At 33.1% G+C, this 14,452-nt stretch overlaps 2 protein-coding genes across 5 annotated transcripts; one reads left to right on the top strand and one right to left on the bottom strand.

Annotated features, from left to right (window-relative positions):
- Positions 1–1,093: 1,093 nt before the first annotated feature.
- On the top strand, positions 1,094–10,968 carry LOC114941447 (uncharacterized). 3 transcript variants are annotated; one of them, XM_029316445.2, is made up of 6 exons: positions 1,094–1,339; positions 5,029–5,419; positions 6,897–7,258; positions 7,716–7,876; positions 9,173–9,357; positions 9,683–10,968. In XM_029316445.2, the coding sequence occupies exons 2-6, from the start codon at positions 5,315–5,317 to the stop codon at positions 9,980–9,982; spliced, it is 1,113 nt and encodes a 370-aa protein (XP_029172278.1). In that variant the 5' UTR covers positions 1,094–1,339; positions 5,029–5,314; the 3' UTR covers positions 9,983–10,968. The 3 variants fall into 3 exon arrangements, with proteins under 3 accessions (XP_029172278.1, XP_029172269.1, XP_029172284.1); XM_029316436.2 differs by having other exon boundaries at positions 1,094–1,419; XM_029316451.2 differs by lacking the exon at positions 1,094–1,339 and adding an exon at positions 1,426–1,729.
- l(2)37Cd (general transcription factor IIIC subunit l(2)37Cd) lies at positions 6,296–13,498 on the bottom strand. Of its 2 annotated transcripts, XM_085487734.1 has the most exons (9): positions 13,101–13,498; positions 12,591–12,743; positions 12,005–12,509; positions 11,344–11,919; positions 11,051–11,256; positions 10,780–10,963; positions 8,666–10,709; positions 7,627–7,937; positions 6,296–7,266 (listed from the first exon to the last, which is right to left on the bottom strand). In XM_085487734.1, exons 1-7 carry the CDS (start codon positions 13,230–13,232, stop codon positions 10,549–10,551), a joined length of 1,917 nt encoding a protein of 638 aa, XP_085343860.1. In that variant the 5' UTR covers positions 13,233–13,498; the 3' UTR covers positions 6,296–7,266; positions 7,627–7,937; positions 8,666–10,548. The 2 variants fall into 2 exon arrangements, with proteins under 2 accessions (XP_085343860.1, XP_085343859.1); XM_085487733.1 differs by having other exon boundaries at positions 7,627–10,709.
- Positions 13,499–14,452: the final 954 nt, after the last annotated feature.

Below are 14,452 nucleotides of genomic sequence, written 5' to 3'. Positions count from 1 at the left end.
AAAGTGTTGAAGCGCTAAAGAAAAAAAAAGAGAACGCATTTCTCTTTTACATGTCACGAGGTATTTGAATATTCCATTTCAATACAGAAAGGAAGTATCTATCCGTGTCGATCGTAAAGAAGGAGAGAGACATTCTAAGGGGATCGGAGAGATTTATAAGAGAACTCGCGCCTTCTCTGCGCGAATGGACGAGCCCACTTGTTCGTTAAATGCGGCTTCCAGTCCCTCTCTTTCTCCATATCTATCTCCCCGTGTCGTTCTTTATGTTCACCACTCCTCGTTCTCTCTCTTTCACCCTCTTCTTGTATCATACAGTGGTGTCAGACAGATAAAATCTCTAATTCTCTGGAAATCTCTCTGCAAGAGACACAGAAATTTATGCATATAATTATATTATTTTATTTATGAGTTTTTATATTTTTATTTTTTATTTTTATATTTTATGTATATGTATGTAAAATGAAAAAGCGTGTACATATCTGATATATTTTTATCATAATATTCAATTATATGGTTATAATATAAGAAATATATAGTAAAAACAATTTGAAAATAATATAGTAACATTTTGAACTGTAATATTGCATGCTGTGCGCACTTTGTATACATACGAAATGAAAAAATCTATATAACTAGAATAATATAATTGTATACATAAATTCATATTAAAATATGGTTACAATATAAATACAAGAAATAGTAAAAACCATTTAAAAATAATATAATAACATTTTAAACTGTAATATTGCCTATCATGCGCTTTTATACATACAAATAATATATTTTTATGCATAAATTAATTTCCAAAAAATTCAGAAAACGATCGAAAATATTAAATTTTCCCGATTTTTCGATGAAGCTCTGTGACTTATTAATTTTATGATATAAAAACATCTTGATACCATTTTTTGATTAGCACAACGATTTTTCTAGACAACAACAATAATTAAAATTTCTTTATATCGATGTCTCGACACCATTGCGAGTTGTTCCGTCTCTCTCGTCGGCCGGAGCCGTGACGCGATTGGTCGCCCGGCTCGATATATCGGTGAGTTCGACGCGCGACTGCGCGGTGTGTAGGTGCGCCGCGCCGCGCCGCGCCGCTGTCAGTGAGCGGGGAACCGTCAGTCAGTGGAGTTGTTAGCTCGCCTCGGTCCGCTTAGTGCTGTCGTCCGTACAGTTGTGCGCGGTCTCTCTCTACGCGACGACGAACAATGCGCGATTTCGACGTTTCGACGACGACGCGGCCGGAGAACGGAAACGTCATCGTCGTCGCGGTTCGCGTGATTTCGAAACGCGTGTCTCGCCGTTGGCAAGAATAGAGGCGCTTCCTGTGAAGGTGATTTTTGTCGAATATATACGGAGGATACTCGTCGCGCGTCGACGGCCCGCTGGGAGGAAATCCGCGACCCCAATCAGGTTAAAAAGACCTCTCTCGCCTGATTTACCGTTCGTTTTCTGTGCTGGTGAAGTCGAGTGTGCGCTACGCCCACGCAAATATATGTATATGTTTGTCGCAGTTTTATAATCGCACGCATTATTACGTCCTCGCTTTACGCTCGTCCGAGAGCGCCTGTCAATAATTCGAAGAGTCCCATGTCTGTTTGGCCTCGCCGTGTCTTGTACATTCCTGTCGCGATCAAAAGGCGCCCTTCTCGCTTCACTTTATTAAGGATAAGGAGGGTTCGCAGGGCAGGCAAGAAGGGACATTTGCCTCCCCTTGGAATCGGTAAAAAATTTTGTACTTGCTCTCCCTTTGAATTTATTCGGACACTGGAATTTATTTGCATAATTTTTCATTGAATTAAATATAAAAATAAATTTAAATTAAATTAAATTTTTAAAAATTGAGAAAGAAAAGAATTTTAATTATGCTCCCCCGGATTTGCTCTCCTTTTACATTTATTCAGACACTAAAATTATTGGAATTTATTTGCATAATTTTAAATTAAATATAAAAAGTGCAAATAACAAAATAAAAATTAAATTTAAAAAAATTGAGGGAAAACATTTTTATTACGTCCCCCCCTGGAAAAAAGCTTGCGGACATCCGTGTTAAGGATTATTATAAATATCGCGTGAAGAGAAGAGAGAATTTTCAATAAACAGGTTTTTATAAATGTCATCGTATAAATGAGAAAGTGGTCGTGTGTGTGTTATAAAAAAGATCCACGTGCGTTTGTCACACTTAATTTCTTACAGTTTTTAAAAATTAGTACTTCCGGAACCCCTTTTTATACGCGAGTAATTTTGAAGAATCTACCTGACCGTATAAGAATGGAATATCCCTTTGTCGTGAAGGTTTGAAGTTTAAACCGTTAGTAGGACACTATCGTCTTTAAGAAAGAAGAGTTTCGTGTCTTTCTTCCCCAAAAAACAAAGAGATCCTCGAGATTCTAAAAAGCGTTCTCGCGTTTCTTATTTGCTCTCGAAAGTAAAACAGCTTCATTTTTCAAGAGTTTCGCTCGATAGCAAAATTTTATCAAGTTGTATCTTTATTTGCATAAAGTTCAGGGTTCAATAGAGAAGATAAGTGTTTTTCTTTTTCTCTCTTTCTTGGTAGAAAGAATCTATTTTTTTCATTCTTAATATGTTACATCGCATCGCGTACGTAACATTATAGCTCCTTCAAGGACTCGTTTTTTCACGCATGATCGATTAAAATATAGAAATCGATAGACGAGTCGGATTGGTTTGGCTCCGTTGAATTTGCGATTCCTATAAAATCCCTTTTTTCATTATGGAAAAATAACTCGTCCATAGGATTCGGTTTTTCGATTGAGCGACTACAATTCGATTAACTGTTTCGATTTCGTTGAGTTTTACGAGAAAGTTAACTTGACTTTTTTTGTTTCTATTGATTTGTCTTGGACAAAAGAGAATTGCATGGAAAATATTACCGTTTGATTGAGCCTTTAGTAATAGATGATATCGATTTATACAGAGTGGCCATTACTTACGTTTACAATCGGTCAAGGGAAAAATTCTATATGGAAAAATAAATCAAAAAATGTGGAGCATACGGTTTTTTTTATACAAAACTTCAACAATCAATTTTTGTTTTTAATCAACTTGCATAACTTCAATGATATACACGTTCGAATGTAAATAAAAATACAATATTTTATAAATAAAAATATAAAAAGATTATATTAAAATTTAATTTTTTTCAATTAACTTGTTTCGAGTAACGAAACTTAAATTATTTTCTGTTATATTTTTAAAAATAAAATGTTGAATTTTTATTTAAATTGTAAATTATTATCGACGTAATAAATAAAATAATTTGTGCAACGTATAATGAAAAGTTATACGAAAATAAAAGATGTCATAAATTTTTGAAATCTCTTGAAATCGATTCCTTATTCGAAAATTAAGCTTTATATAAAAAAATGTTAATTTGGATTTTTATTATATCTTTTTTATGTGAAAATAATTATATCAAAATTTATCTCGATGATACTGATATAATTTTCACTCGAGTCATTAAAATTGAATAAATTGCGTAGCGGAAAATAATTAAAATTCTATTGTGCAATAATTCGATAACATTCAATTGAAAAAATTTCATACTTAAATATGAAACTTTTCAATTGAATGTTATCGATTTGTTGCACAATAGTATTTAAAGAAGGACAGAGAGAACATTAGAAATAAAAATCATATACGTTATCGCATAACATACATATATTATTTCTCTTACATTTCTTATTTTTGCTTCTCTCTCTTATTGTTAATCAATGGAGCTTCGATATTCCAATTTAGATACGTCAAAAAAAGAGTACTGCACTAATTATTATTTTATTAATTGAATATAAGTATTTAAGTCCAAAAAATACACATTATATAAAATTTAATTATATTATTTATTGTTTATTTTATTATCTATATTATTATTCATATTAAATTTAATTATTTATATTAAATTTTATATGTCGATGCATTTAATTTTAATACTTATATGCTTAATGAAAAAAATAGTGATTAGTTGATTCAGTCTAGTTAACAATTTTTTTTTTTCATACGAAGACGGAAAAAGGAAGTATTCCTTTACATTGAAATTTTCGATAAACGATTACACCGACGAAACACAAAAGCAAATGAAGCAATAACTCGAGAAAGGCCAGCTCTCTTGAGCGCGCTTGAATCTACTTTCTCCCACGTGTGCTCTCAGGCGAATCGATCTAGTTGACGTGAACTAAGCGTCGTCGTTTAAAAGGAACATAGAGAATAATATTATATCTATTACTCTCCTCTCGGCTCGATCCGATGCGTTTTCAATTTTAGATCGCGCGCGAATCTCTTGCATATCCCAGCCGGTTTCGAAGGAGTGCATATGTGTTTGTGTGCATGCGCGATTGCATTACAAGGAAATTCACGCTGCAATGGCAAGAACTCCTAGGCTCTTTATCCACTTACGATGCCGCTCTCATGCGAGTGAACGGAATACCGCGTTTATAGAGAAGTACATATATATACAAGGCGAAGCGAACGGTTATTTTGTTGCGGAGACTGGATCTAGGATTTCGCGATCAGCTGGCTTTCTTTCGATGGACGATTATTTTAGAATGTATAGCCAATTTTTCTTCTCGATCGCGAACCTATATTTCCCGTAAATCTCCCGCAATTTTGCACGGAAAACAATTTATTCGATTCGAATAAACATTTATTTCAATACTGCCTAATAAATCATTTATTTATTGGAAACTATAATAATATATTGATTTGATATGAAACATATTTATTTGACATAAGAAAATCCTTTTCAAAACAGATAAATATTTGTTTTGACAAGCAGTATTAAAATTAATATTTATTAATTTACTAATTTTTTTCTATGTGAAAAAAAGGAAAATAGGAGAAAAAAGAAATAGAAATGAAACATCGTTGTCCCAAAATTCATGCAGGCAATTTGACCATATTTGTCAATTATAAATAATTAGTCGTCAAGCATTGAGGATGATTTTCTTTTCAATGAGGCGAGTGAGAGAGAAAAGTTTCTCATCTTGACTTATGTCGTGATGGCAGGTGATGCGGAGATAAAGAAGAATAGAAGACGTGTCGTAAACACATACACGCAGAAAGGCCGGGAAAGAGTGGATTGATGGAACGAGAGAAACTTGGTTAAAAGAATCAGGCGTGATCGAAGAAAGAGAGACGCGACGAAGGACGTTCGCAGAGGAACATAAAGATCGGGATCGAGAGAAGATTACGCGCGCATTGTGCGCGAAGAAGGCAAGAGAGATATACATACATACATACATCGTGAAGAGTGTGGACACACGTATACATACGCACCAATGCTCAAGACCGTATGATGGCCGAGGTTTTGCCCGAGAATGTCCCGAGGCCTGTGAGCGTCGTCGCCGTCGACATTGCCGCCGCGGATAACGTCAGGAGCGGCGAGAACAGAACACAGGTACCGTTTCAATTCTCGTTTTGACATTACGTGCTCTCGCGTAATCATCTATAGATCTAGTCGAAACCGTTTGCCCAATTATTCTTATAGGTATGCGTATAAAATAAATTTATAAAATATATATACATATATATACAATGTAATTATAATATACATATATAATATTATTAGTATGTATATATGTGTATATATATATATATATATATACTTATATAAAATAAGTTTGATTACCTTAGGAGTGTCATTAAATATATTATATATGAAATTAATATATATATAATATATATAATAAATAATAAGAAAATAATTAAAGAACGTCGCGCTTCGTAGTTTTTATCCGCTGATACTTTGTATATTACGATTATACATACATTAAATATATTAAATATATATAAATATATTTCATATATTAGATACATTATAGAACAAAAAAAAATATAAAAAATATATTATAAAAAAATATATATATGCGATTTGGCAGATCGTTTTTTATTTACGATCGTACATTACTCGCGCATACTGATATTTTTTTCTGCGTAAATATTTAATCTTTTTTATTTAAAAAAAGGCCAATCAATATATATCAAACTGTATTGCAAGAAAAATAACGTGTCCTACTTTTTATGTGTTTTGAATAGCCTCTACTAAACTTATACGCGCAAAAAAATCATCGATTTTTTAAATTATTTTATATGCACAAGTTGTCATTTTAAGATGACAGCACAGAGGTAATCAAACTTTTAATGTTTAAAGAGAAGCATATTTTTTCAATTCTAAATATATAATGAGAAATGCCAAATAATTTTTCCTTCAAATTATCAGTTGTTAAGTCTCTTTCATCTGAGCAAGACATGATTAATAAGTTATGCACAAATATAATGTAGAGAAAAGACTTTATTACTTTTATATACTGTTTTTCGAATGTATTCTCATAATTATCTTATTTTCTCGAAAACGAAAAAAAGATTTTTGTCCTACATTTTCGATACATTCTTTCACGCTAATTTCTGTAAATATAAAGCTATTATAAGCATAAAATTCCTTGCATAAAATTGTTATCTACTCATCTAATATTTATACATGTGCTCCCTGGTTAAGATAAGATTTCTGGATAATCGTAATCTTTCCAGGATGCGAACGTGTTCATTTTCATAGAAACTATTTGGGCGGCTCATCAATAAAGACGAGAGTCCGACGAGAATGAGAACGAGTAAGATAGAGTAGTGTTTTATGAAGTCTCTGCTATTTTGGCATCAGATAAGAAACTCGTTCGTTTTATTAGGCAGAAAAAGAGATAAGACAGAGATAATTCGCTATCTTAAAAGCGGGGCAAAAATCATTCTATCCTTAAGGATAATAAATTAAATATAATAATAAAATAAGAAAAATAAAAAAGAAAAATAAATAATAAATTTAATTAAAATTAATAGATAATTAATCGGCGTTCTCAGATCTTCATAGTCCGTTTGCATTTCAGGAAACAACGCGGGACAATGCTCGGTCTTTCACTTCGACGGAGGCGCAGACGGAGCTGGCGCTTCACGCTGGACCAGAAGCAGGCTGTCAGAACGAGGAGATGTCCGATGGTATCCGAGATGCCCGGCGTAGGCGAGAGCGACGGTTACGGAGACAGCATCGTCGCGCCCTGAGATCCTGTTCCATGCCGACGACATATCCCGGAAGTGCGCCAGGCTGTCAGACAGTCTCGACCGCGCTGGGAGTGCCGTTGGTGCCACCTCCTAGAGGTTTCCTTCATCCTCCACCCCCTCACTTGGGTCTCAGAGGCCTCAGCCTCGGTCTACCCTTCCCTGTACCTGCCAGCGTCTCTGCCTTTGGCAGGTAAATTGCTGAAATATTTTAGTTCAATAGTATATTTTTCATATATTTTATATTTGAGTATATTTTATATTTTTTATATCATATATATATATATATCACAAATACATTTTTAATTTTTCAATAATATATACATATATTACGATGAAAAAATAACAAAATTTTATTTTTTCATCGCAATATATGTATATATTATTGAAAAATAAGTAAAAATATAGTTGAAAATTTATCGAATTAACAATACACGATACGCTTGAAACGCATCCGGGCATGTCTAATTTATGAAAATACCCGATGAATATGAATCTTCGATGTCGAGATGTACGATTAGAGTGGTACATCTTATTTACGAGCTATATGGCCTTACTTACGGCCGATGTACGGTGCTCGTACGCCAAATGATCGTCACGAGACGAGTGTGTGTCAGTGGGTCACTCAACGATCGCTTCTTGTGTCACAGAGATACAGTGCCGAAACAGTGCTGCGGCTTGAGTTCCCCGCCTGTACGCTGGTCCATATTGGGTGTCGGTTTCGTAGGTCTGGTTTGTGCCGGTGCTGGCACTCTTCTAGGCGCACTCAAAGCCTCCGGTCGGGATCACCTCGTGGGGATATTCATGTCCGGTAAGGAGACAACACGTTTTTCTTATTCGAGAGATCATCGATGTACGATCTCGCAATAAAACTGGAATAACACAAGATTCAGTGATTAAAAAATAATGAAACTTTATCAAAGAATTTTTTTTTTTAATATATATATTTGTGTAATTGTGCGATTAAGAAAATATTATTTTATTCATAATGCACTCTTCCTCCCAGCATATAGCGGATAAATGACACAGTCAACCAGCGACTGGAACGATTTGTGAAGGTACTACCTCGACATGATGAGAGAAAATCTTGCAATCTTTGTTATAATCATAGGCTTTTGTACTGTTCCTACTGTATTATGTGAAGCAAGTATATATCTCTGTTGATTAATCTTTGTTAACGATTTCACAAAATTAAATTTCTACTCAAGAGGATAGAAGATCGTGAATTCGAAAAATGACTTAATTGAAATGATTTCATTTAGAACTTGAGTTAACTGTACGTTTAATTATTTTCCCAAAATTATTCAGATATCAATTACAATCTTTTTTCTCATTTTCTATTAATTGTTTCAGATCAAAAATATTTATTCGCAATATTTTCCTGAGCAATTCTTTATTCTTGAATTTTTTAAATATCTTTCGTAGAGGAGAAACACGTGGTGCCTTATTTCAATTACAAAAATTCTCGAAAGTTGCGATAAGAAAACTCTTAAACGTAACATGAAGAGTTGGCCAGGGCCAACCGAATGCACGTGGCGACAGAGTCTTAGAAGGGGACGAGAGGAGAGGCAATAGGGAAACTCAAGTTTGCAACAGTTACTTTCTAAACGTGGGCATGTAACCTGCGACCCGCTCAGAATGCCTCTCACAATGGGGGAATGCTCTAACCTACAGAGTACAGAGAGAGATCGATGTCGTACACTTATATATACACATGTGGAGGGGCCGTGAGATCGAAGGAATGACGTTACCCGTAGATAGATCAGGGAAACAGATGCCGCTGCTTGTTGGCTAGATCGACAGATAAACACTGTTTAATTTATGTTTCATTCTTTTTTTCTTTCTACTTTCACTTAAAAACCAGACTATAGTCTATAAATATCAAGAGACACGATAGTGTCTGGCGATAAGTCATCACAAAAATCGTAGCGAGGTACTTCCGTGTATCTTTACGCGTTTCAATTACTTAAAACAAGATTGTAAATAGACGAATAGGGAAGATTACTTCTTCCCTATTGTAATTATAAAACAAAAGTTATTACATAGCTGTTACAATACGGTATTACATAAGTATTATTATTACAATGGTACGCGTTGTTTGTTACAGGTATAGGAGTGCTCCTGGTGTTGGTGAGTGCGGTAGCGTGGCGATTGACCAACCAAGACTACTGTGGCAGCTTGTTTGGCTTCACGGGTATTTCCGGTAGGATTCCCCCTGCGAGACCGATACATCCTTACGCCGCTATGATCTATCCGGAATTCCAGTTTAGAACCCCACCACCGAGTTATCAGGTGAGATGATAAATATAGGATAAAATCTGTAAAAAAACTGCCTTAAAAAACTTCAAATTCAATATTCGAATTAAAGCTCTGAATATTTTTTTCCAATTTTATCCCATACTTTTCATTTTTCTATATTTGAATATATTGTATCTTGAAAAAAATATATTACCGTGCAATATATTTTATACGCATTCTATATACTATTTATATTATATTATAAAACTCCTGCCTCCTCGCCTCGATGCTGTTAGATTGTGACGTCAGAGGCGAGGAGCCAGGAGCCTTATTTATATACTACTATATATTATATATACATCAATATATTTGATTACAGGCTAGTATGCAAGAGTATAGACTTCGGCTGTTGTTGCTCGACCGATTGCAGCCTACAACGTCGCCGCCACCGACTTACAGATCGAACGCAGGAAGTATCGCGGCTCCTGGTACAACGACGAGGGAGAGTCGACCGCCGAGTTACTGCGCTGAAACGCACGTCACGCCGAATGCCACTCTGGTACCCTCGAAGAAGGACGCGAATCTCGTTAGAATCGTTCAAACTGAATCCGAGCCGGTTATTCTTAGTGGTGATCAAACACCACCCATAACTGCCGTCGAGGTACTGGCGCATCTTTAGATCCGGCGAGGAATTCACGTATATCACGTTTGGCCATTCTTGCAAAGTCTAAAGCAATTGTGATCGTGCATCTGAAAGAAGATGTAATCGTGTAAATTAATTATGATCATAAAGAGAAAAAGATGAAGATACTTTAGACGCCATATATGCCTTCACACCTCAACTGCCAGGTCGAATGCATCATATGTAGATATTTATTCATTATGACACAAATCTGTGTTCAATTAGATATTCAATGTATGTACATATATATAGGCCTACATGTAAAACGAAGAAATTCAAACTATAATTTTTAATTATAAGGATAATTATATTTTATATTTATTTTATATATATATATATATAATACATATTTACATATATATGTCTATGTGTATATATACAGATGAATATACTTTTATGAAAGTATAATTATCTGTAAAACTATATCTGCTTTGTAAACGAATGTTAAATTAATTTAAAATATTATACATCTCGATGCATTTTTTAAGAGGTAAAATTCAAGCAGAAATATTTAATCAGATTTTTCTTGCATACTTATAACTACTTAATTACTTAAATTCAGACTACAAATCTTCATTAATCACATTCTCAAACTCCAAATTAGGAGTAACATCTGATTGAGTCTCCATAGAATTTGCTTTGCCTTTTTTCTTTCTTTTATTAATCGTTTTATTAGTCTTTAATTTAATGCCATGTCTCCGTTTCCGTGGAAGCGATGTTGGATCTACAATAAAAAAAGATAATTTTATTCTTGATATATAACATAGTTTTAATGAAGTTGATCAAGTACATACGATCCTCAGGAATGTTCATGTTCTTTCTCAAAACCGCGCGCACTTGTTTGTTTAAAATTTCTCTACATTGTACGTCGAAACCAGTTGGCAGCCATCCTCTTTTCTCGTGACATTTTATACCAGGTAAAGGATCGGGGAGCTTCGCCAACATTTCTTGTATTTCTCCTATTAGAACGTCGCAATACTGATGACAAAATAAAGAATTTTATTTATTGTATAAAATCAAGTATTTTATCGATTTTATATTATGAAAAAAAGAAGGATTAAATACCTGATAAAACATTTGCCGCGAAGGAGGTACCATACCTTCTCGGTATATATATACATTTTCATGCAAATGTCGTTCTTTCTTCGGGTTTTGTTCTTGATTCAAGGCAGTGAGTACAGCGGGTTTTTGTTTGGAAACTGGCGCAGATTTGTATGGTAATGTATAATTTGAATAATTTCTCTTGCATCTGACGGTCAAACCTAATCCATCTATAGATCATAAAAATTAACTGGTTTTTTTTATTATAGAATATACTGCATCGCACAAAATTGTAAATTAAATGATATATAACTTACGCATAGCCTTTAATCTATAATCCAACGTCTGATACTTTCTCGCATTAATATCCTTCCTTGGATCGTAACCAAGTTTCACCCACATGATTCTCCACGGTCCAGTCATAAAGTAATATGCCACTGACGGTAATAATATTTTCAACTGTTCGGACGTAAATTGAGTCTTGTACATAATTGCATTTTTGGACCAGATTGGACGCTCCTCGAAAAGTTGTCGCACTCGTTCCAAGTGTGCGTTCTGCAGGAATTTCACTTTCATAGCTGTTTCGATGCCTTTTGGTGCTGCGGTGGGCACCCCCACTGTAGAAAAGTATATATAATTGGGAAAGCCTGCTTGACCTTTCTTGTTTTTACCAATTATATTTCCCGAATTAGAATTTATCTCGGTTTTTGGGATGTATTGCTGTACAGTATCCATTCTGCTGAACGCGGCTGGTGGCAGAAAATAGGGCACTTCCTGTTTTAACCAATCTGGAGATGGAATGCCTGTTGGATAAATTGAGTTATATATGCATTCTAATTTTTTGGGATTTGATTTGCTCTGCGTCATTGGTACATATTGAAAATCACATAAATCTAAAAGAAAAAAGAAACATTAATATGTTAAATAAGAAAAATGTGAAATTATTATATAGTGCTTTAAGTATTGTATAGAACATACTGGTAAATTTGAATTCAGTTTCGACTCGTCCTAGTATTTTTAAACGTGGCAACTCGTAATCTGGTTCTTGAAAGAAATTTTCATATTTCTTATCATCAAAAGTAGGTAATGCGTTTCTTTTTTTCTTTGGCGAGCTTTTATCTTTACATGTAGCATCTAAATTTTTAATATTATCTGCAGTACTTTTTTCCTCTGCGGTATCTGTAGCACTAATATCATCTTCGCAGCTGTCTTCTGTGACATTGGACGCACTATTAATTTGCTCATCCTCTGACAAATAGGATGTTTTAGGATTATCTTTATCACCAACAATGCAAGATTCAGTAGCTTTCAGATTTGTAGTATCTTTTGATTTTGTAACCTCTGCTTGTGTTGTCCTATTTTTCTTTACTCTAACTCTGAGTAAAAAACCAATTGTACTATGTCTGTCTCCACAGGTAGGTTTACAATATCCATCATTAGGTCTAAATCGCAATTCTAGTCTTCTATTAGGAGCATCTACAGTCTGTTAAATAATTAAATATATATTACTGATATAATCTAATATAATCTATCAAATGTTATGTCTAAATTGTATATTTTGTACCATAGAAATAGAGCTCATGCCACCTAAAGTTTCAATTGCTTTGTCGACATTAACTACGTTTCCTGGATATTTAACACATATCAGCTTCTTATCAAAATCATGTCCAGAAATTATCGGACCTGCATACTGACCATCTTGTTGATTCATTTGTATCTGTAAAACAATACTATTTAAAATAAATGTTTTTGAGTTAATCTCATCTTAGATTTTGATCAAATGCACTCATTTTGTGTAACACACATTTCTTAACTTTAAATTATACTTTCTCAAGCTATATGTTAAAAATTTTTGTTTTCTTCTTCTTCTCTATTATGGCTGCTTAGGCTTCCAGAGGAATAGGCCTATACACCATTAATTGTTCATATATATTGGTTAAAAGTCAAATCGTGCTCACAGTACGGAACACAAAGAAACAAAAATTTTTTTTAGACAAAACGTCCGAACGCGTCAAAGACATGGAATGTAAGTGCAAGTTTCATCAAAATCTAGAAGTTAAATATTTATCTTTACATTATTCTCTGGCAATTCTATAAAGGAATCATCACTATCCATTTCTTTAAAATCATCCACGTTAAAATCCGTGTCCTTGTCATCTTGTTTGTTGAACGTTTCGCTATCACTTGGTTCACTCGCTTCGCTCATATTGCTATTTCTTTATTTGAAATTGCAAAAGTTTTATTATAAATTGTATCACGAACGTCTTTCTTAAGAATTCTCAATGATGACAAACGAGACGAAATCAGAAACACAAGATTTAAAATCTTCATCAATGCATTAAAGTAAAGTATAATCATATGTCATTTTCATATCTTATTCGATATTTCTAATCTACAATTTATAAATGTATAAACATGTGGCCTACGTAAACACAGAGACGTAAAATAAACAACGAAAAATGGGCTTAGCACGGAAACGCACCAATTATGATTTTATCGACAGTAGATCGAAACGTGAATTTTGAAATATGTTTCTTATTTCTGCTAGTAGATGGCGCTATATATACAAAAATATGAAAAACGTCCCACAAAAATGGCAGCATGCGGTTTGTTGTCAATCTTCTTATTTCTTTCTCAGGTAAAAAAATTAATTATCTCAAATTATTGGAGACAAATAAATAACACAATAAAAATATAATGATTGGCAAAGATTATCGCTCTAAAGATTATCGATTATATAAGTTCTAATGTATATTTGAATATTATAAAATTTATTTTATTTTGTAGATTTATTACTGCTTATACCAAATTTTTTGAGATAAATAAAAATATATAACATTTTAAAAATTGTGAAAAAAATCAAGAATTGAATAAATGTACATATTAATAAAAGCTAAATATAATAATTGCGATTTTATATAAATATAATTGCAATTTTATATAAATTTTAATATAGAATTTATACGTATATATAAAAAAACTTTTACATTGTTGAAACTTTTTAAATTATAAATTCCTTAAAAATTCCGATAGCATTTTGAAATTATGTAGTACGCAAAAATTGCAACTCGATTGCATATACTTATCAAATCATTTATTTTAATCGATATTGTTATTAAAAAAATGGATATAAAATAAAAGAAATAAAAATAATATGAATTTGTGTTTCTATATTTTTATTGTGTTATAATTCATAAAGATACATATGTAACACTGAACGTAAATAAGTATAGCGCTCTTTTCCATTTTAATCATTAATAGACAATTTAAAATATATGATGCAGACAATAAATATCTTATAATTAAAAATGATTTTGCGCGACATACGAGTATATGATCCAATAAATGAAAGGTCAGATAATTTTTACATTAATTAACAAAATAGAATTATAAACATTTTATCACATTTTGTTTGATTGACTATCA

The sequence above is a fragment of the Nylanderia fulva genome, unplaced genomic scaffold (assembly GCF_048542155.1).
Source record: "Nylanderia fulva isolate GAGA-0341 unplaced genomic scaffold, ASM4854215v1 Scaffold6, whole genome shotgun sequence".
Classification (NCBI taxonomy): Eukaryota; Metazoa; Arthropoda; class Insecta; order Hymenoptera; family Formicidae; genus Nylanderia; species Nylanderia fulva.
Note: the sequence above shows the minus strand (reverse complement) of the source record. Positions and strands in the feature narration are given on the sequence as shown.